General features: G+C 47.9%; 1 protein-coding gene across 1 annotated transcript; it reads left to right on the forward strand.

The window, feature by feature from the left end:
- Positions 1-4,754: 4,754 nt before the first annotated feature.
- On the forward strand, positions 4,755-13,183 carry Ubxn10 (UBX domain protein 10). The gene is made up of 2 exons (XM_005394678.2): positions 4,755-4,855; positions 10,286-13,183. Exon 2 carries the CDS (start codon positions 10,301-10,303, stop codon positions 11,150-11,152), a length of 852 nt encoding a protein of 283 aa, XP_005394735.1. The 5' UTR covers positions 4,755-4,855; positions 10,286-10,300; the 3' UTR covers positions 11,153-13,183.
- Positions 13,184-14,375: the final 1,192 nt, after the last annotated feature.

The following is a 14,375-nucleotide window of genomic DNA, read 5'->3' on the forward strand; positions in this document are numbered from 1 at the left end:
TGCCCTGAAAGCTGATAGGTCCCTAGGTGTTCCTGATGCCAAGGCTCGCACTCATTCCTTAGTGGTTCTCCTGCTTAGGTGGATCATCAGACCAAGAGCTGTGCCAACCTAAAACACAGCTGAGAAGACAAACCCCAAAATGATCCAAGCAGCTCACTAGATACCACAACGTTCTTGCTTTACACGTAGTTCCAACAAGTCCCTCAGCCCAGCAGTTGAGCAGCAATGGAGTTAAGAATGGCTTTTCTTAGTGGGAAAGCTAGAGAGAGATGATTAAACTAATAACCATCAAAGCTGCGAAACTTGGGACCACCGAATGTAAGAGCAGATTGCTTGACTCACAACAATATTGCAGCTAGAGGACAATTACTGGCTTTGAGGTGCCAAAAAGGTTGAATTGTGCAAGAGACAGGAAGATAGAGCTGAATTAATGGATTCTACGTCAAAGAAGATTCTATGGCAGATCCATGTTAAAGTTTTGATGTCAGAGAAGAGGGCTGAAGCTGTCCCACCATTTCCTGTCTTAACAATGTAAGCTCCCTGACCCTCAGGTCTCACTAGATCTGTGGTGGAAACACTGACCCTGCTCCCTTTCCACACACACACACGAGAGGACCAGCGAGCTTCAGAAAACTCTTGAAGGTGAAACCACTTGGTCAACATGGCTGAGGTGAGTGACGGTGCTTGATAAACTCTTCTTAACAAGACTGCAAAATAGGCAACGCATTTCTGGATACTTTCCAACAACGTGGGAGGAATAATAAAAATGCTACAGTATCTCAAGGGGTAAATACATTTCATTATCCAGAAACTTGCTTCTCGCAGGTCCCCTCAGGAAGCTGATTCACCAGGAGACATGACTAACTGCACCAGCCTCTTGGCCTCATTCCTAATTATCCACATTGTTTACCTTCCGCTTAAAGGTTACCTGTGATCTCAATCCAGCGCTTCGGTGGGATCAAGGACCAGTAGAGCAAGACACTGGTGTATAGGGTATAGAGATGCTGAAATCTCAATGTTACTAATTCAAAACTGGGTCAAATGCTCTTTGGAGACAAACTGCTAAGAAAGTAGACTTCCTGCCTTCAGCCAACCCTGAGAGAGGTCTGAGGGAGTTGATTTAGACCCCAGGCCAGTTATTCTGTGTGGGTACTAACTGGCGGCTTGCTGGGTCTCTCCAGAAAAGCTAGCTGCGAATCAGCACAGTGTCATCAATTCAATTCTCATTTACTGAGCACCTATCACAAAGCAAGTATTGTGTGAACAAAGCAGGGGAGTCAGAGAGAGGCAAGTTTCTGCCGTTGCAGAGCTCAGAGGCTACCGAAGGAGAGCGCCACAGTAAGATGAATATAATCTAAAGATTGCTAACTCTCACCAAGCACTTCTATGTGGCAGGTGCGGCACGAAGATCCTTATGTATATTATCTCATTTCACTCGTACAACAATGATATCCTACACATTTATGCTTTATAGATATGGAAACAGAAGTCCAGGGATGATACATCAATTGTCCAAGGTCCTCAGCTGACAAGTGATAGAGCCAGGAATGAAACACCATCGTTGATTCCAGAGGCCATGGCTGCAACTCCTATGACCAGCTCAGTAGGTGGTTCAAGATAAAGTTCCATTTGGGAACGCAAGGTGAGGGTGGGGGTCTGGATAGAGGGTGGAAACAGCCAATGTGAGTTCCAGAACTGCTCTGCTGCTTGTCAGCTGAAGGTTCTGAGAACAGTTGTTTTTTAAGGATGAAAAGGCCAGTGGTGCTTCCACGGTGGAGAGTCACAGACATTAAAGCAACTGTCCCAGTGAGGGTGCACGGCATCCTCTTGGGCTTGCTCCATTGGACAAGAAGGAAACCAGAAGGAGCACATGACATTGGGTGGTTAGGAAAAGGCTTCATGGAAGACGTGGCTTTTAAGAAGGGATTTGAAAGGTCTGGTGCTTTGGGTTCATTTCAAGGAAGAGAGCAAGGTGGTGCAGGCATGAGCAAAGACAATGGAGATGAGCAAATTGAAGGCTATCTGCACAACAAGGGGACTGCAGCCCAAGGACAGGGCTGATGAGCAGAGCGAGGTATGACTGGAAAGGAAGAAGTGTCTACATTTAAGCTTGTAGGGCAATGAGCTCTCTATTTTGTGTATATGTGCCAGAGACTGAGCATTATACCTCTTTTTTTCCAGTGCTGGCAATGGAACTCAGGGCCTCACATAGGCTAAGCAAGTGCTCTACCATTGAGCATACCGCCAACCACAAAGACACCTTCTTTAAAGAAGGTCAGGAGATAGGAAAGTCACAGGCATGGATTGACTGGCTTCCTTCTTTTTTTTTTCCCTTAACTTCCAGCCTCTCCTGGGGGCTATATACTTCATGACCCTGAAGAGCAAAAGACATGTACTGCTGAGGATGAATCAGGCCATAGGCATAACCATTAATTTACTGCTCCAGCAAGAGCACACACGCATGCATGCACAGGGGGTGAGAAGCCAATTCAATTCTCCAAAGGATTGCATAATTCTTAGGTGATGTTAAAATAGCTGATGAAGAATCTACTTTAATCTTTTCTGAGTGGGTGCTAAAGGGCTCAAGAGCATCACTTAAATATTTCTGACAGAATCATTAACAAAAAATAAGGTACCAGCTCTGAGCTGCAAAACCATCAAATCCTAAGGCAGCACCTCCTGCACCTTCCTAGGGCCACCATGCCTCCTAAATTTGGAGGGTAGGCAGGAAGAACCCTTAACAGGAAGCTGGCCCGGCCCAAGCTCTCACCAGCAGCTCTCATGGTTGGCAGAATCCTCTCTGAGGTGGTCAAAAATGTAACCACTGAAATGATCCCCTTTTGCCTGTCTCCCAAAAATGTGATGGCCGTGCCCACCACTTCCCATACAATCACATCCTGCCTGCTCTGCTACCCTTGACTCAAACGGTATTACAAAGAATCTGATTCGGAACTCTTTCTCAGTGCACAATTGTGTTTTCTCAAATTGTGAATGCCTTGAAGAAGGCTTAGAGTCACTCTTATCAAAATCCTACATGTCCAGGTCAGACCAAACAGCAATCATTTAGCCACAATGCTAGACAATGAATCTATGGTTATTGGATGCCTAGTAATGTATCTTCTAATGATATAGTCTCTAAATTATTGCAAGTGACTTACAGCCTAGCAGACAGCAACCCAGCTGGGACGCCTGAAGCTATCTTAATTCCAACTTGGAAAAAAGGTTTCAGCCATTAGGTTGGGACATGGAGGATGAATGCGAGTTAAGTAGATGAAAGAAGGAAGGGGCTAGAGAGGAGGAGAGGAATCTTCTAGGACAATGGGACAGCAGGAGCAAAAGCCTGCAGTCTAAAGAGAGTGTGACTTTCAAATGTGACCATGTGGCAGGGAATGAATGGGCTCTGGAGCACCATGGTGACACACTCAACTTTGGATAGAGTCAGAGGACGGCCCATTTCCATTCCAGCAGGCAGGAGAAAGCACGGAAGAAAAGCAGACAAGTTTGTAGGTACAATGGTAGATGACCGAGAAAGTTTTCATACCATGGCTTCTATTTTTTCTTTGCAGAAGACAACAAGATTATCTTCCAAGAAGGGAGAGGGAGAGATGGGAGGTTTCAGGAGTGAGAACAAGGTTTGAAATAGCCATGGAGGAAAAAGGAGAGAGAGCTGAGAAGGGAGAGTGGAAGGCTTGCTGAGCAGGGGTGAGGGGCCAACGGAGGTTGGAAATGAAATTTTTCCATGGTCAAAGTTTGTGGCTGCCAAGATTTCTCCACTACCTGGGCACAGTAGATTTGGGTTGAGGATTCATCAAGTGAATGGGATGGAAAGACAGCAGGCAGGACAAGGACATGGAGGATTCCTGCCAAGAGAATGGCTGAAGCAGTGGACCACGGATCACGGCAGGGAGAAAGCCCACAGTGCAAGGCTATTCAATAGCCTCCATGGCTATTTCAAACCTTGTTCTCACTCCTGAAACCTCCCATCTCTCCCTCTCCCTTCTTGGAAGATAATCTTGTTGTCCTCTGCAAAGAAAAAATAGAAGCCATGGTATGAAAACTTTCTCGGTCATCTACCATTGTACCTACAAACTTGTCTGCTTTTCTTCCATGCTTTCTCCTGCCTGCTGGAATGGAAAGGGGCCGTCCTCTGACTCCATCGTCAAGAAGTCTTGACGATGTTGAAAAGCAACTGTATTAGTGCCCAGAACTGCTGCAGAGTTAAAGGTTGGGCTTGCCCCTCAAAGAAGGTGCGGTTGCCCTTGATCACAAGGTTCAGGATGCTGCTTAGTGTGCGTCTGATGTGGCAATGAGGTCAAGGAGCTGATACTGAAAGGGTGATAGCAAGAAAGGCAAGTGGACACGTGGTCCTGCTCCACAACTCTCAATAGACACCCTAGGAGCAGCCACTCAGATTCCAGAGTCCACAGGACACAATCAGTCCCCCAGTCTCATTTTACAGGAGGACGCTGAGAAGGTCAAGTCTGACCCAAAGTCACAACTTGGTCTGGGGCTGGTGGAGGTAGGACGCCGCTCCCCTCTCCATCTAGCAGCCCAGGCCAGAACTCTCCTTCTCCTAGATTCAGTCTCCCCAGGAGACAAGATGCAGAGGCAGGCAGGTGAGGTGAGAAAGACGAAGCCTGCAGGACGAAGAGGCCAAAGCCAGGATTCCTGCTGCCTCCAAAAGACAAAGGCCTGCCCGCCCCCTCCCCTACTGCACTCTCACTCGTCTGTCCGGTTCCGGTCAGACCGGAAGCACGTGGCCCCCACCCCTGGCGGTTGCCCTGGAGACGTGGCTGTTTACCAGCTGCACCAAGCCGGGCGCCCGCGGCGGAGGCGGATGGAGCGGAGCTGCGAGGTGAGCTAGGCCAGCGGCTGCCCGACCCTGGCCTGCCCACAGTCCCCGCTGACCTCAGAGAGGCCGGGACAGGCCAGTTCCAGAAAGCCTGGCATCATGCCCTCACAGCTTGCCCAGACCTGGCCTCAGGGACGAACCTCAGGAGACTGGAGGGGAGTGTGTGAGAACTAGCTTTTCCCCAGGCGCACAGCAAGCCCTGCCAGAGATTATCTTTGCTGAATAGGACAAGCTCCAGACTCTGCGGCTGCGGAGGGGCCTAAGAAACCACAGAGCTATGACATGTTGGTGGGCTGTGCACAACCAGCCCCTGGACCAGCCTTCTCCCGAGGGAGAAAAGGAGGTCCCAGTGACACGGAGAACCAGAGGGAGCCTCCCCCATTTCTATGCTTTTTGTTCAGGTCCATTCTGACTTTCTAGATGCTCTTTCTGCCCTTCCCCGCAAATGCTTCCTTGTGCACCTTAAGCTTGTGTGCTTCCAGGGCTGGCAGGGCTTGTACATAATTGCATTACCCCGCCACCTCCCCGCCCTTTTGCCGCTGGAATCATCCCCAGTTCCCTTTCCCATCCGTTGAGCACTTGGTGGCTTTTAGTTCAGGGTGGCACTCTGCATAGGACAGTGCATTCTAATCATTTGTCTGAGGCAGAACTGGGAATGGTACCAAAGTTTTCTCATCCTCCACCCAACAACCATCTCCTGTTGGTTCTTCTAAGCACTCTCATCCTGCAAGCCTGGTTGGGTAGAGGTGGGGGTGGAAGGAGGTGGTATTAACTGGTAAACATTTTTAAAAGACCAATTCCTATGTATGCATCTTGGTATATACCAGCAGATGGTATGTAGGTGGTTATATTTTATTGCTTTTACTGTAAGTTTAGATTTGGGTTGTAAAATAGGATAGTCGGACCCTGTAGTGGGTTGTGGATACCCTTGGAAAACAAAAATCTTGCTGTAGCTTTTTTCATCAAATTTTCCTTCCCTCCAGTTGACCTGGTGATGAATCTGAAGGAATGGGCACTTGCCCTTCTGGCAACTTCTTGGAAACCGTTCTCAGTGTTTGTTTCCTGCCTCCTAGGAGGCCTCTGCAGTGCAGTTACTGTGTTTAAGTAAACAGGCCACTTGCCTATTCAGCTGGCAGCTTGATGGATGCTCACACCTAGATCTTGTCAAATCACTTTGTGGTTGAGTGTCTGCCAGGCCTCAGGGTGATGAAATGAGCTAAGCAGGGATAATGATGGCTGCTACAGAAGCCTGCCTGGACCGAGGGTGACAGGCAGAGTTTGGGATCCACGGTGTGAATATAAAGGCACAGTTGGCTCAGATTCCCAAACACCTGTTTCCTCCACCTCCCCTGCCCTTGCGCTGGATGCTAGAGGAGCTGGTGTTTCTTCCCTCCATGTAACAGATGGTCTCTGCACTCAGGAGGAGGCAGTGGGCTCTGAAAGCAGGTTGGATGCAATGGTTTTACCTGAAGGAGGTGTTAGTCTCTAAATAACCATGAGTGGGCTTATGGGAATTAGTCATCATGGAGGTTTTTCTCCTTGATAGCTCGCAGTCATGTTATCTTATGACCAGGGTGTCTTGAATGTGACACCCCCCTGAACATGGCTAATTATATAGCACCAAAAGGTGTAGCGAGTGCATGCACATACTCAAGTTTTGCTGTTAAAAATAATCCAGCAGAGCCTGTGAGAACATATGACTTTGCTCATCAAAGTTGTTAAAGGAAGAGGTTTCTAAGTTACCAAACTTACTGACAGCTAAGCCTTCCTGAGGCATGTGTGGGTGGTGGAAGCCAAGCTTGTGATAATTCTGGAGAAACTGTGGCAAATTAATAGCCATTCCTTAGTGGGAGGGTGGGTAAAGAAGGGAGTCGAGCTTGTCTTTGGCACAGCAGTTGGACAGTAATGCCTTCTCACACCATCCTTAGTACAGTGGCAGAGCTGCCTCATTACAAGAGAAAGACTTTAAAACTGAGCTCAGAGGGGAAACAGACTCTTCACCGTTGACCAGGAAATTGATGAAATTAGCAAGGAGATGGGCAGGTAATTCTGATGCTAAAATTCCGCCGAGGAGAAGGCTCCTGAATACTAGCAGCTAGATTGGGTGTGAAAATAGAAATGGAAAATGAGAGAGGAAAAAGACTCCAGCTGTGAGTGGAACAGAGCAAACGCAGAGGCCTTGAGAGTAGGAAAGAGGGGATAACTTTGTCCAAGATTTTGAACACAGCAGGACATCGTGAATATATAGAGATACCATGTTTTGGTAGTGAGAAAGAGGTTGCTCCCTACAATGAGGCAACACTGGAAATGCGCTCAGAATGGCAAGGTTAGAAGAGAAAGTCAGAGGGTTTGAATGACCCTGTTCAGGACTCGGTGAAGAAGGGAGCTTGGAGGAAGTGAATTTGAGTAAAAGTAAAAGTGTGGAATCAGAAGGGAAAGAATTGACTCAGAGTCTACAGTCACACCACCCTCAACGCACCGGATCTCATCTGACCTCAGAAGCTAAGCAAGGTCGGGCCTGGTTAGTACTTGGAAGGGAGAACTGACTCAGGAATTGTTTCCTATTTTTGAGGCAGTTGCATAGATAGTAGCTCACTGAAATCAACCTCCTGTCATGTCTATGTAGTAGACAGGGAGCCATGGGTCCTAGAACTCCCCCTGCTGGTTAGTACTGACTAGGAAGAAGACCACCAAGGAGACCTGGGGTTAAAGCTTGAAAGCAACAGGTGAGCCACCGGACCTGGAACAACGGAACATACTAAACAGATACACAACCAGAACACAAGAAAGTCCTTAACATATAGTCAAGCCTCTACTATGTACCAGGTTTGGTGTTTCCTGCTTGACCTACATTATTTCATGTTCTTCTCTTTGTATTGTAGGCAAAGAGACTGAAGTTTACAGGTATTTTAATATTTTCCAGGTTGTGCAGCTAATGTAAAAAATGGGGAAAGTTCTATAACAGAAATGTAGAGTGGTGGGCTTATAAGCCTGAAAAAGAATTCAGGTCGCCTGATTCCTGGTCCTCTGTCCTTGCATGCAAACATGCTGTTTGGGGACAAGGAAGTACTAGGAAATGACTAGAAGGTCTTACAAGGCTGAGAGGGATGTGGTCAGCCTGTGAGCAGAGAAAGCAGTAATCACCATGGTGATCAGGATTCAGAGGGAAACAGGGAGTCCAACCAGATGTTTGCAGTGTTCTGGGAGAGATGGAACCATGGACCGGGAGGAGGAAGTGGTGGCAGTGGTGTTAATGAAGTGATCGCCAAGATGGCGAGGAAAGAGGAGGTGACGTGGCTTGGTAGTCCTGGGTCTGCACAGAGACATGCTCTACCACGTCTTGGTGTGTTGCTTCTCTTTGGATTTAACTGGCTGTCATGAGCGCCCTTGGTGGGAGACCCAGTGTGGAGATCCTTGAAGTGTTCCCAGGGTAGTTGAAAGACAGAAATGTAACCAGAAATCAAGAGACCTTACATGATGTACTGGGGACAACCAAGACAGGCCCTCTAAGAAGCAACTCTTTTGAGTGCAAAGGACACAGGACTGAATGTCACAAAACCTGGGTTCTGTGACAGTCTCTCAGACTCTCTCACCAGCTAGCTGTGTGACCAGCGAGCAGCCACTCTATCTTCCCCTTCGTGTGGCTGTAGCATTAGCATGTGCTCAGATTTCTCTTAGAGTTGGTTTAGGATGGGGTTTAGGCCAGGAATCTAGCTCAGCAGCAAGGTCATGAGTTCAATACCCGGTACCAAAAAAAAAAGAAGGATGGGGTCTGACAAATTACAGCCCATGGGCCAAAATTGGCTGGTCAACTGTCACTGTGTGGCTTGTGAGCTAAAAATAGCCTTTGCATTTTTAAATTGTTTTGGGGGGAAGAGGAATATGTTTGTGACATTTGAAAATTATATGAAATTCAAATTTCGGAGTCCTTAAACGAAGCTTTATTGGACACAGCCATACAAGTTCATTTACATACTGTCTGCGGCTGTGCTATAAAGGCAGAATTGAGTACTTAGGACAGACTGTGTGGTCTGCAAAGCCCCAAATAGCCACTCTCTGGCTCTTTACAGGAAAGGTTTGTCGACCCCTCATTTAGAATCCCAGTGCCTTGCCTTATGAGCTCTGGCAGGTGGCTGGAGCAGCATTGGAGCCTTCCTGTTCCTGTCCTCCCGCCCCTGATGACCAAGTTAGGGAGGGATATTATGTTGAGTGATTTCTGCAGCGCCGCCACGGGGCAAGGTTGAATGACAAGACAGTAGGAAAGAAAGTGAAGTAAGGGCAAACTGGGTAGATAGAGTAAGAGGAAATAGGAAGGACTGAGGTGCAAAGGGAACACAGAGATCCCAGAGAGAGGCTGTTCTGCTGTGAATAATGATGCCAGGGCAGGCTGCTTGTCCTTTCCTTAAGGGAGCTCTCCAAAGGGGCGTACGTGAGTAGATAAATGCTCTTGAGTGGAGCTGAGCCTGGTTTCCCTGCTGAGTATCTTGACAGCATGAGTTTCCCTCTCTGGACAAAGGCAGACACCCCTAACTCTCCTGACTATGCCTCTGCATCTGTGGATGGAAGAGACCACCTCCAAGGGAGGGATCCTCAGTCCAGAAGCTAGAAAATCCTTGAGCACACGAAACTCTCCTTGCTCCAGAACTTCGTCTGTGCCCTTCCGTCTTCCTGGACACTTTTCTAGATCAAGGGCAAGCAAACTGTGACCCTGGGGCCCAGTGTGGCCTATCCCTTGTTTTTGTAGATGAAGTTGTCCTGGAATGTAGCCACAGCCCATGTGCTGAACGTAGTGCCTGTATTCGTTTTGTGCTGTAGTGGAGGCTTGAGGAGTTGTAACAGAGATCATGCGGCCCCCAAAGCTGATGATATTTATGGGAAATGTTGGTTGACCCCTGCTATACGTTGTCACATGATTTGTTCCTTTTTATTAGTGGGGTCTCTCAGCTTAAAGACCCCTCCTCATAAGAATAATAATTAGTTTTCCACCTTAGCTATTCTTTGATACAATACTTTGTTTTATTCATAGCAGTTTTTACTCTTTGGAATAGCTATTTACTTGTAGGCCTAACGCTAGTCTTCCCTCATTACACTAATTTAAACTGCAACAACTTTGATTCGCTGAGACAGTCCTAAGTCCCCACAATGAATGAATGAATGAATGCATGAAAGTTAGTGTTCCTCTTTTTTTTTATTTTATTTTTATTTGGGTACTGGGGATTGAACTCAGGGCCTTGTGCATGCCAGGCAAGTACTCTACCACTGAACTACATCCCCAGTGCCTGTCCCTCTTTAGATGCCAGAAATCCAAGAAAGATCCCAGACTCTGGCCCACTGGTGCTTATTCTTGGCACCGGGAGAGTGGATGCATGGACCCAGCTGTCCCAGGAAGTTTATTTAACCCATGACCTTGTCTGTTTTCTGCTGTTTCCTTAGGGGTCCTGAGAAGCAATGGCCACAGAAGCCCCTGTGAACATAGCAACACCTGAACGCAGTACTGTTGCCGGCACAGCTGCTGACAGCTTCAGTTGGCAGCCAGACTCACTAAAGATGCACCTCATCAGGCCCAAGTCTGCCAAGGGCCGGACAAGGCCACGTCTCCACAAACCACAGGGCACAGAGGAGTGTGCTCACCATACACTTCCCTCTCCACCTCCAGCCAATCCCAGTGAGTCACCAGGCAGCCAGAAACTAGGAGCCTGTGCGCCCACACTGCCAGCTCAGGGAGCCGCTGGTGAGATCCCTGAGCGGCTACACCAAGTGCCCATTGGGGCTTCCTCTTCTCTCAATAAATACCCGGTCCTTCCTTCCATCAACAGAAGAAGCCTGGAGGAGGGAGCTGTGGACACAGTAGCTAGAAAGGCCTGCTCGCCACAGCGGAGCAGCATCCAGGCACGCTACCAAGAGGGGCCCTGCTCTATGAAGACAAGCAAAGAAGATTCCAGTGCTCAAGCTCAAGTTTGTGCCCTGGAGAGGAAATTCATCCTCCGCACCAAGAGGCAGGGCACCGCTGGGGCTGGAAACCTGGAGGAACCCTCAGAACAAGAACCCAGGCTGCTGCTCGCTGTCAGGTCACCATCGGGCCAAAGGTTTGTCCGCCATTTCCGGCCAACTGATGACCTGCAAACGGTGGTTGCTGTGGCTGAGCAGAAGAACAAAGCCACCTATGGACACTGCAGCATTGAAACAATGGAGGTGCCCAGGAGACGGTTCTCTGATCTCACCAAGTCTCTGCAGGAGTGCGGGATCCCACACATGTCGGTGCTGGGCATCTCACAGGAAGAGGGAGAGCGGTGGCCCTGAGTCCACGGCACCCTACCGGAGCCCTGGGTCTCTGAGCAAGGAGCACGCTTGGGTGCTGAGGCCTCCCAGGAAGCCTGGTTCTAAGTGCCATGTGAGCCTGGTGCAGCTGTGCCCCTTGGCCTTGAGTCCACAGAGTGTCCTCTGAGGCCGTGACACCTGCACCTGTGCAGAGTGCGCTGGGAGGACTCTCAGCCATTCATCCAGTTCACCCCCAGGGCCACCGGTGGGGACCAAGGCTCTTCCTGAGACAGCTGCGGCCAGGCCTTCTCCCTCCCACAGTGTTGGGACCTTCCAAGACAGCGGTCCTCTCTGGAGCACCTGCCTCCCTTACAATGAACTGTGATTCTTGAAGCCAGTGGTTTGTCTTTCTGTATTTGACCAGGATTAAACACTTTCAAGAGAGGATTCTAGTCTGGTAAATAACTAGGATTTAAGGGATTTGTATTTTTCACAAGTGTCTTTAAGAAACAGGCCGTTAACCCTATCTTCCCTTCTGCATAATCTCTTGGGGATTCCTGTTTGAGGTGACATCAAGGGAAAGAATAGTTCTTCAGCTAATACAAAGCTTCCAACATTTTTCTAAAACAGTCCTGGAACTGAAAGGTAGGTTGCTCATCTGGCTGTGGATACATTTTCATAGACACTGACCAGGTTTGTAGCTTTTGGCTGTTCTTCTTTGTATGCAAAATTCTTCTAAAACCAAGACAAGTTGGTGTGACCTGATTCCTTTACTTCTGTCTGTAAAGAAATCATTTGTTTTCAAAATATACAAACCTACAAGTCTGTATGAGTTTGTACTAAGGGCCCCGTGGCCTACCTGGGTGTAGGTAAATTATTTTACTCCCTATTTTGGTGACTGGCCTGCCTCAGACGTAGAAGATTCTTTCCATAGTGACAAAAGCACCCTGTGGTCTGATTTTAAATACTCTGTGGGAGGAGGAGGGCACCCCTCTGGCCTAGTTTGCTGTCCTATGTGAGGCCAGGACCGCGCAGCTGCTCGCTGGCATGGAGTGCATCTGACCACCTTGGCCTTAGTTGCCCTGAAGACTGTGGAGCCTTATTTTTCCAACTGTGAAGTGAAAGTGTAGAAAATTTGCCAAAGTGCTCCCACAACTCATCTGGAGGCCAAATTGCCATTGAGAGTAGGCAACCCTCGGACCTTCTGGGCATCTTTTCCTGCCTGCCCCAGAGCACAACCATCACAAAGCCCTGGGCACTGGTACATGCTCCTACCTCCTAGGTAGGCAGAGAAGGCAGCCATCAGGAGTTCTAGAAGCACATAAATGTTGCTACCTCAGCAGCAGAGGCATTTTGCGCATAGATAAGACCAATGGTTAGAAATATTCTCAAACACTGGTGATGCCTTGGTGATGGCAATTACCACCACATGGTTTGCTCTGAAAAAGGTCCCCCTGTCCCAGCTGCACCCCACCCCCAGATCACTCTAGAATAGGTTACTTCTGAATGTTTGCAAAATTTCTTAATACATCTCACCAATGCTTGGTCAGTCAGCACTTTGACTGGAAAGATCAGCAGGGGGTGCAAGGCTGGCTGTGCCTTGGATAGACCCATGCAGCTGGCCACCTCTTCCAATCCCTGACCATGCAGAAGAGATGAATGGCTTGAGGCTGGGATCTACAATAGAGGAACTTCACCTTCCCCGGGCACACAAGTGTGTAACTCTGCCTCCGCCCTAGGAGGCTGGAGGAAGAACCACCCATAAAATCACGCCCACCTGTGGTAAGAATAAAATCCCACCCACCCATGACTTGCTAATTTCTCCAGACAGGAAAGCTTTAGAAAACTTGGGGGAAATGGAACCTGGTTGAAAGAGTCAGAGTCTCCTGTTCTTAGGAGTTTTCTTGTGGCATGGAGTTTAGAATTATGGGGTGATAAAAACATGGGAGGCGTGAAGCAGAAACATTTTAGGATATTCTAGGATATGCAAATAAAGCTAGATTTGAACCATCATAATAAACAGTTTTTGGACAAAAGATGATGATACTAACAATAAAAACTGATTTGTGTGAAGCTATTTGTGCAGAAGCATATTTTGTACTGTAGCCTGAGACTTTAGCCACCACACGCTCGTGGACAGGGGGATTTGTTAACCCAATGTTCAGTTTTCTCCTTTGGAAAGCACTTGTTCTATAATTAGAACTAAGTCCTCTTACACACACACACACACACACACACACACACACACACTGCAGATACCAACACACAAACCCCATGGCTCCTGCTTCTAGCTTCTGTCTTAGCACTGAGCTTCCCCTAAACATCATTCAAACTGCTCTTGATTTTGAGAAGTGCTAAGAACTATACTGGGATCTAGAGATCTTTTTGGCTGTGAATGTGGCATTACCAGTTGGGCAACCTGGGGTAATAGGCTCAACCGGGTCAACACACTAAACCTGTGGCCCTAAGGAGACTTACCCATTCTGTGGTCATAGACCTCAGTCATACAATTAACCAACAGTCACTGAGGGCCTACCTTATGCCACACTTGGTGACCACCACGGGTGCCCTTCTAACAAAGTGTTGGCAAGAGAACATGGAACCACTACTAGACTCCCAAACCTACTGAATCCAGCTGTTACAGTTATGTGCATGGAAGGCCCCAGAGTGAGGGTCATATTATGTCATACTGTGGCTTCTGCCTGCCTCCCCTAAAGGACACTTTTTCTCCATCTTTTCCATTGGTGGCCCTGGGAAGATTGCTCATTAGAGACGTGAACTCTGCATAGGACAAAGCTTTATGACAAGTTATCCCAGTGTATTTCCTGATAAAGTCCAATAGGTAAATTAATCTTGGCAGCAGAAAGAACAGTAGGAGCCATAAGTGACTCATCATTTAGAATCCAAAAATTTTGTACCAACAGATGGCAGGTGGTTTTAACACAACAGTCCTCGCTCTGGAAGCACCTGGGGACTCAGCCAACAGCTGTCAGGCCAGGACAGTCCTGCTGAAGAGATGGCCTGTGAAGTTGTCTATGGGCCAGTAGTGACCCCAGAGCTCCCAAATGACACACCTCACAAAAAAGAAAATAAGATGAGCACAGAGTCGTTCCATTCCAATAATGATCTTGGAGGTGGATGACAGATCACTGGCATCACAAAAGTACGCACCAAAGAACAAAGCTTCATTTTAGCTGATGCTTGTATCAGCCACTTTAAATGGGTTTCCAAAATCAAAGCCACTTTGTCCCAAAGGTAAAGAAAT

Source organism: Chinchilla lanigera, unplaced genomic scaffold (assembly GCF_000276665.1).
Source record: "Chinchilla lanigera isolate Chin_1 unplaced genomic scaffold, ChiLan1.0 scaffold00051, whole genome shotgun sequence".
NCBI classification, from domain to species: Eukaryota; Metazoa; Chordata; class Mammalia; order Rodentia; family Chinchillidae; genus Chinchilla; species Chinchilla lanigera.

What these genes read in the sequence shown, in the direction of transcription:
- Ubxn10 (XM_005394678.2), top strand. Translation starts at nt 10,301, where the DNA reads ATGGCCACAGAAGCCCCTGTGAACATAGCAACACCTGAACGCAGTACT.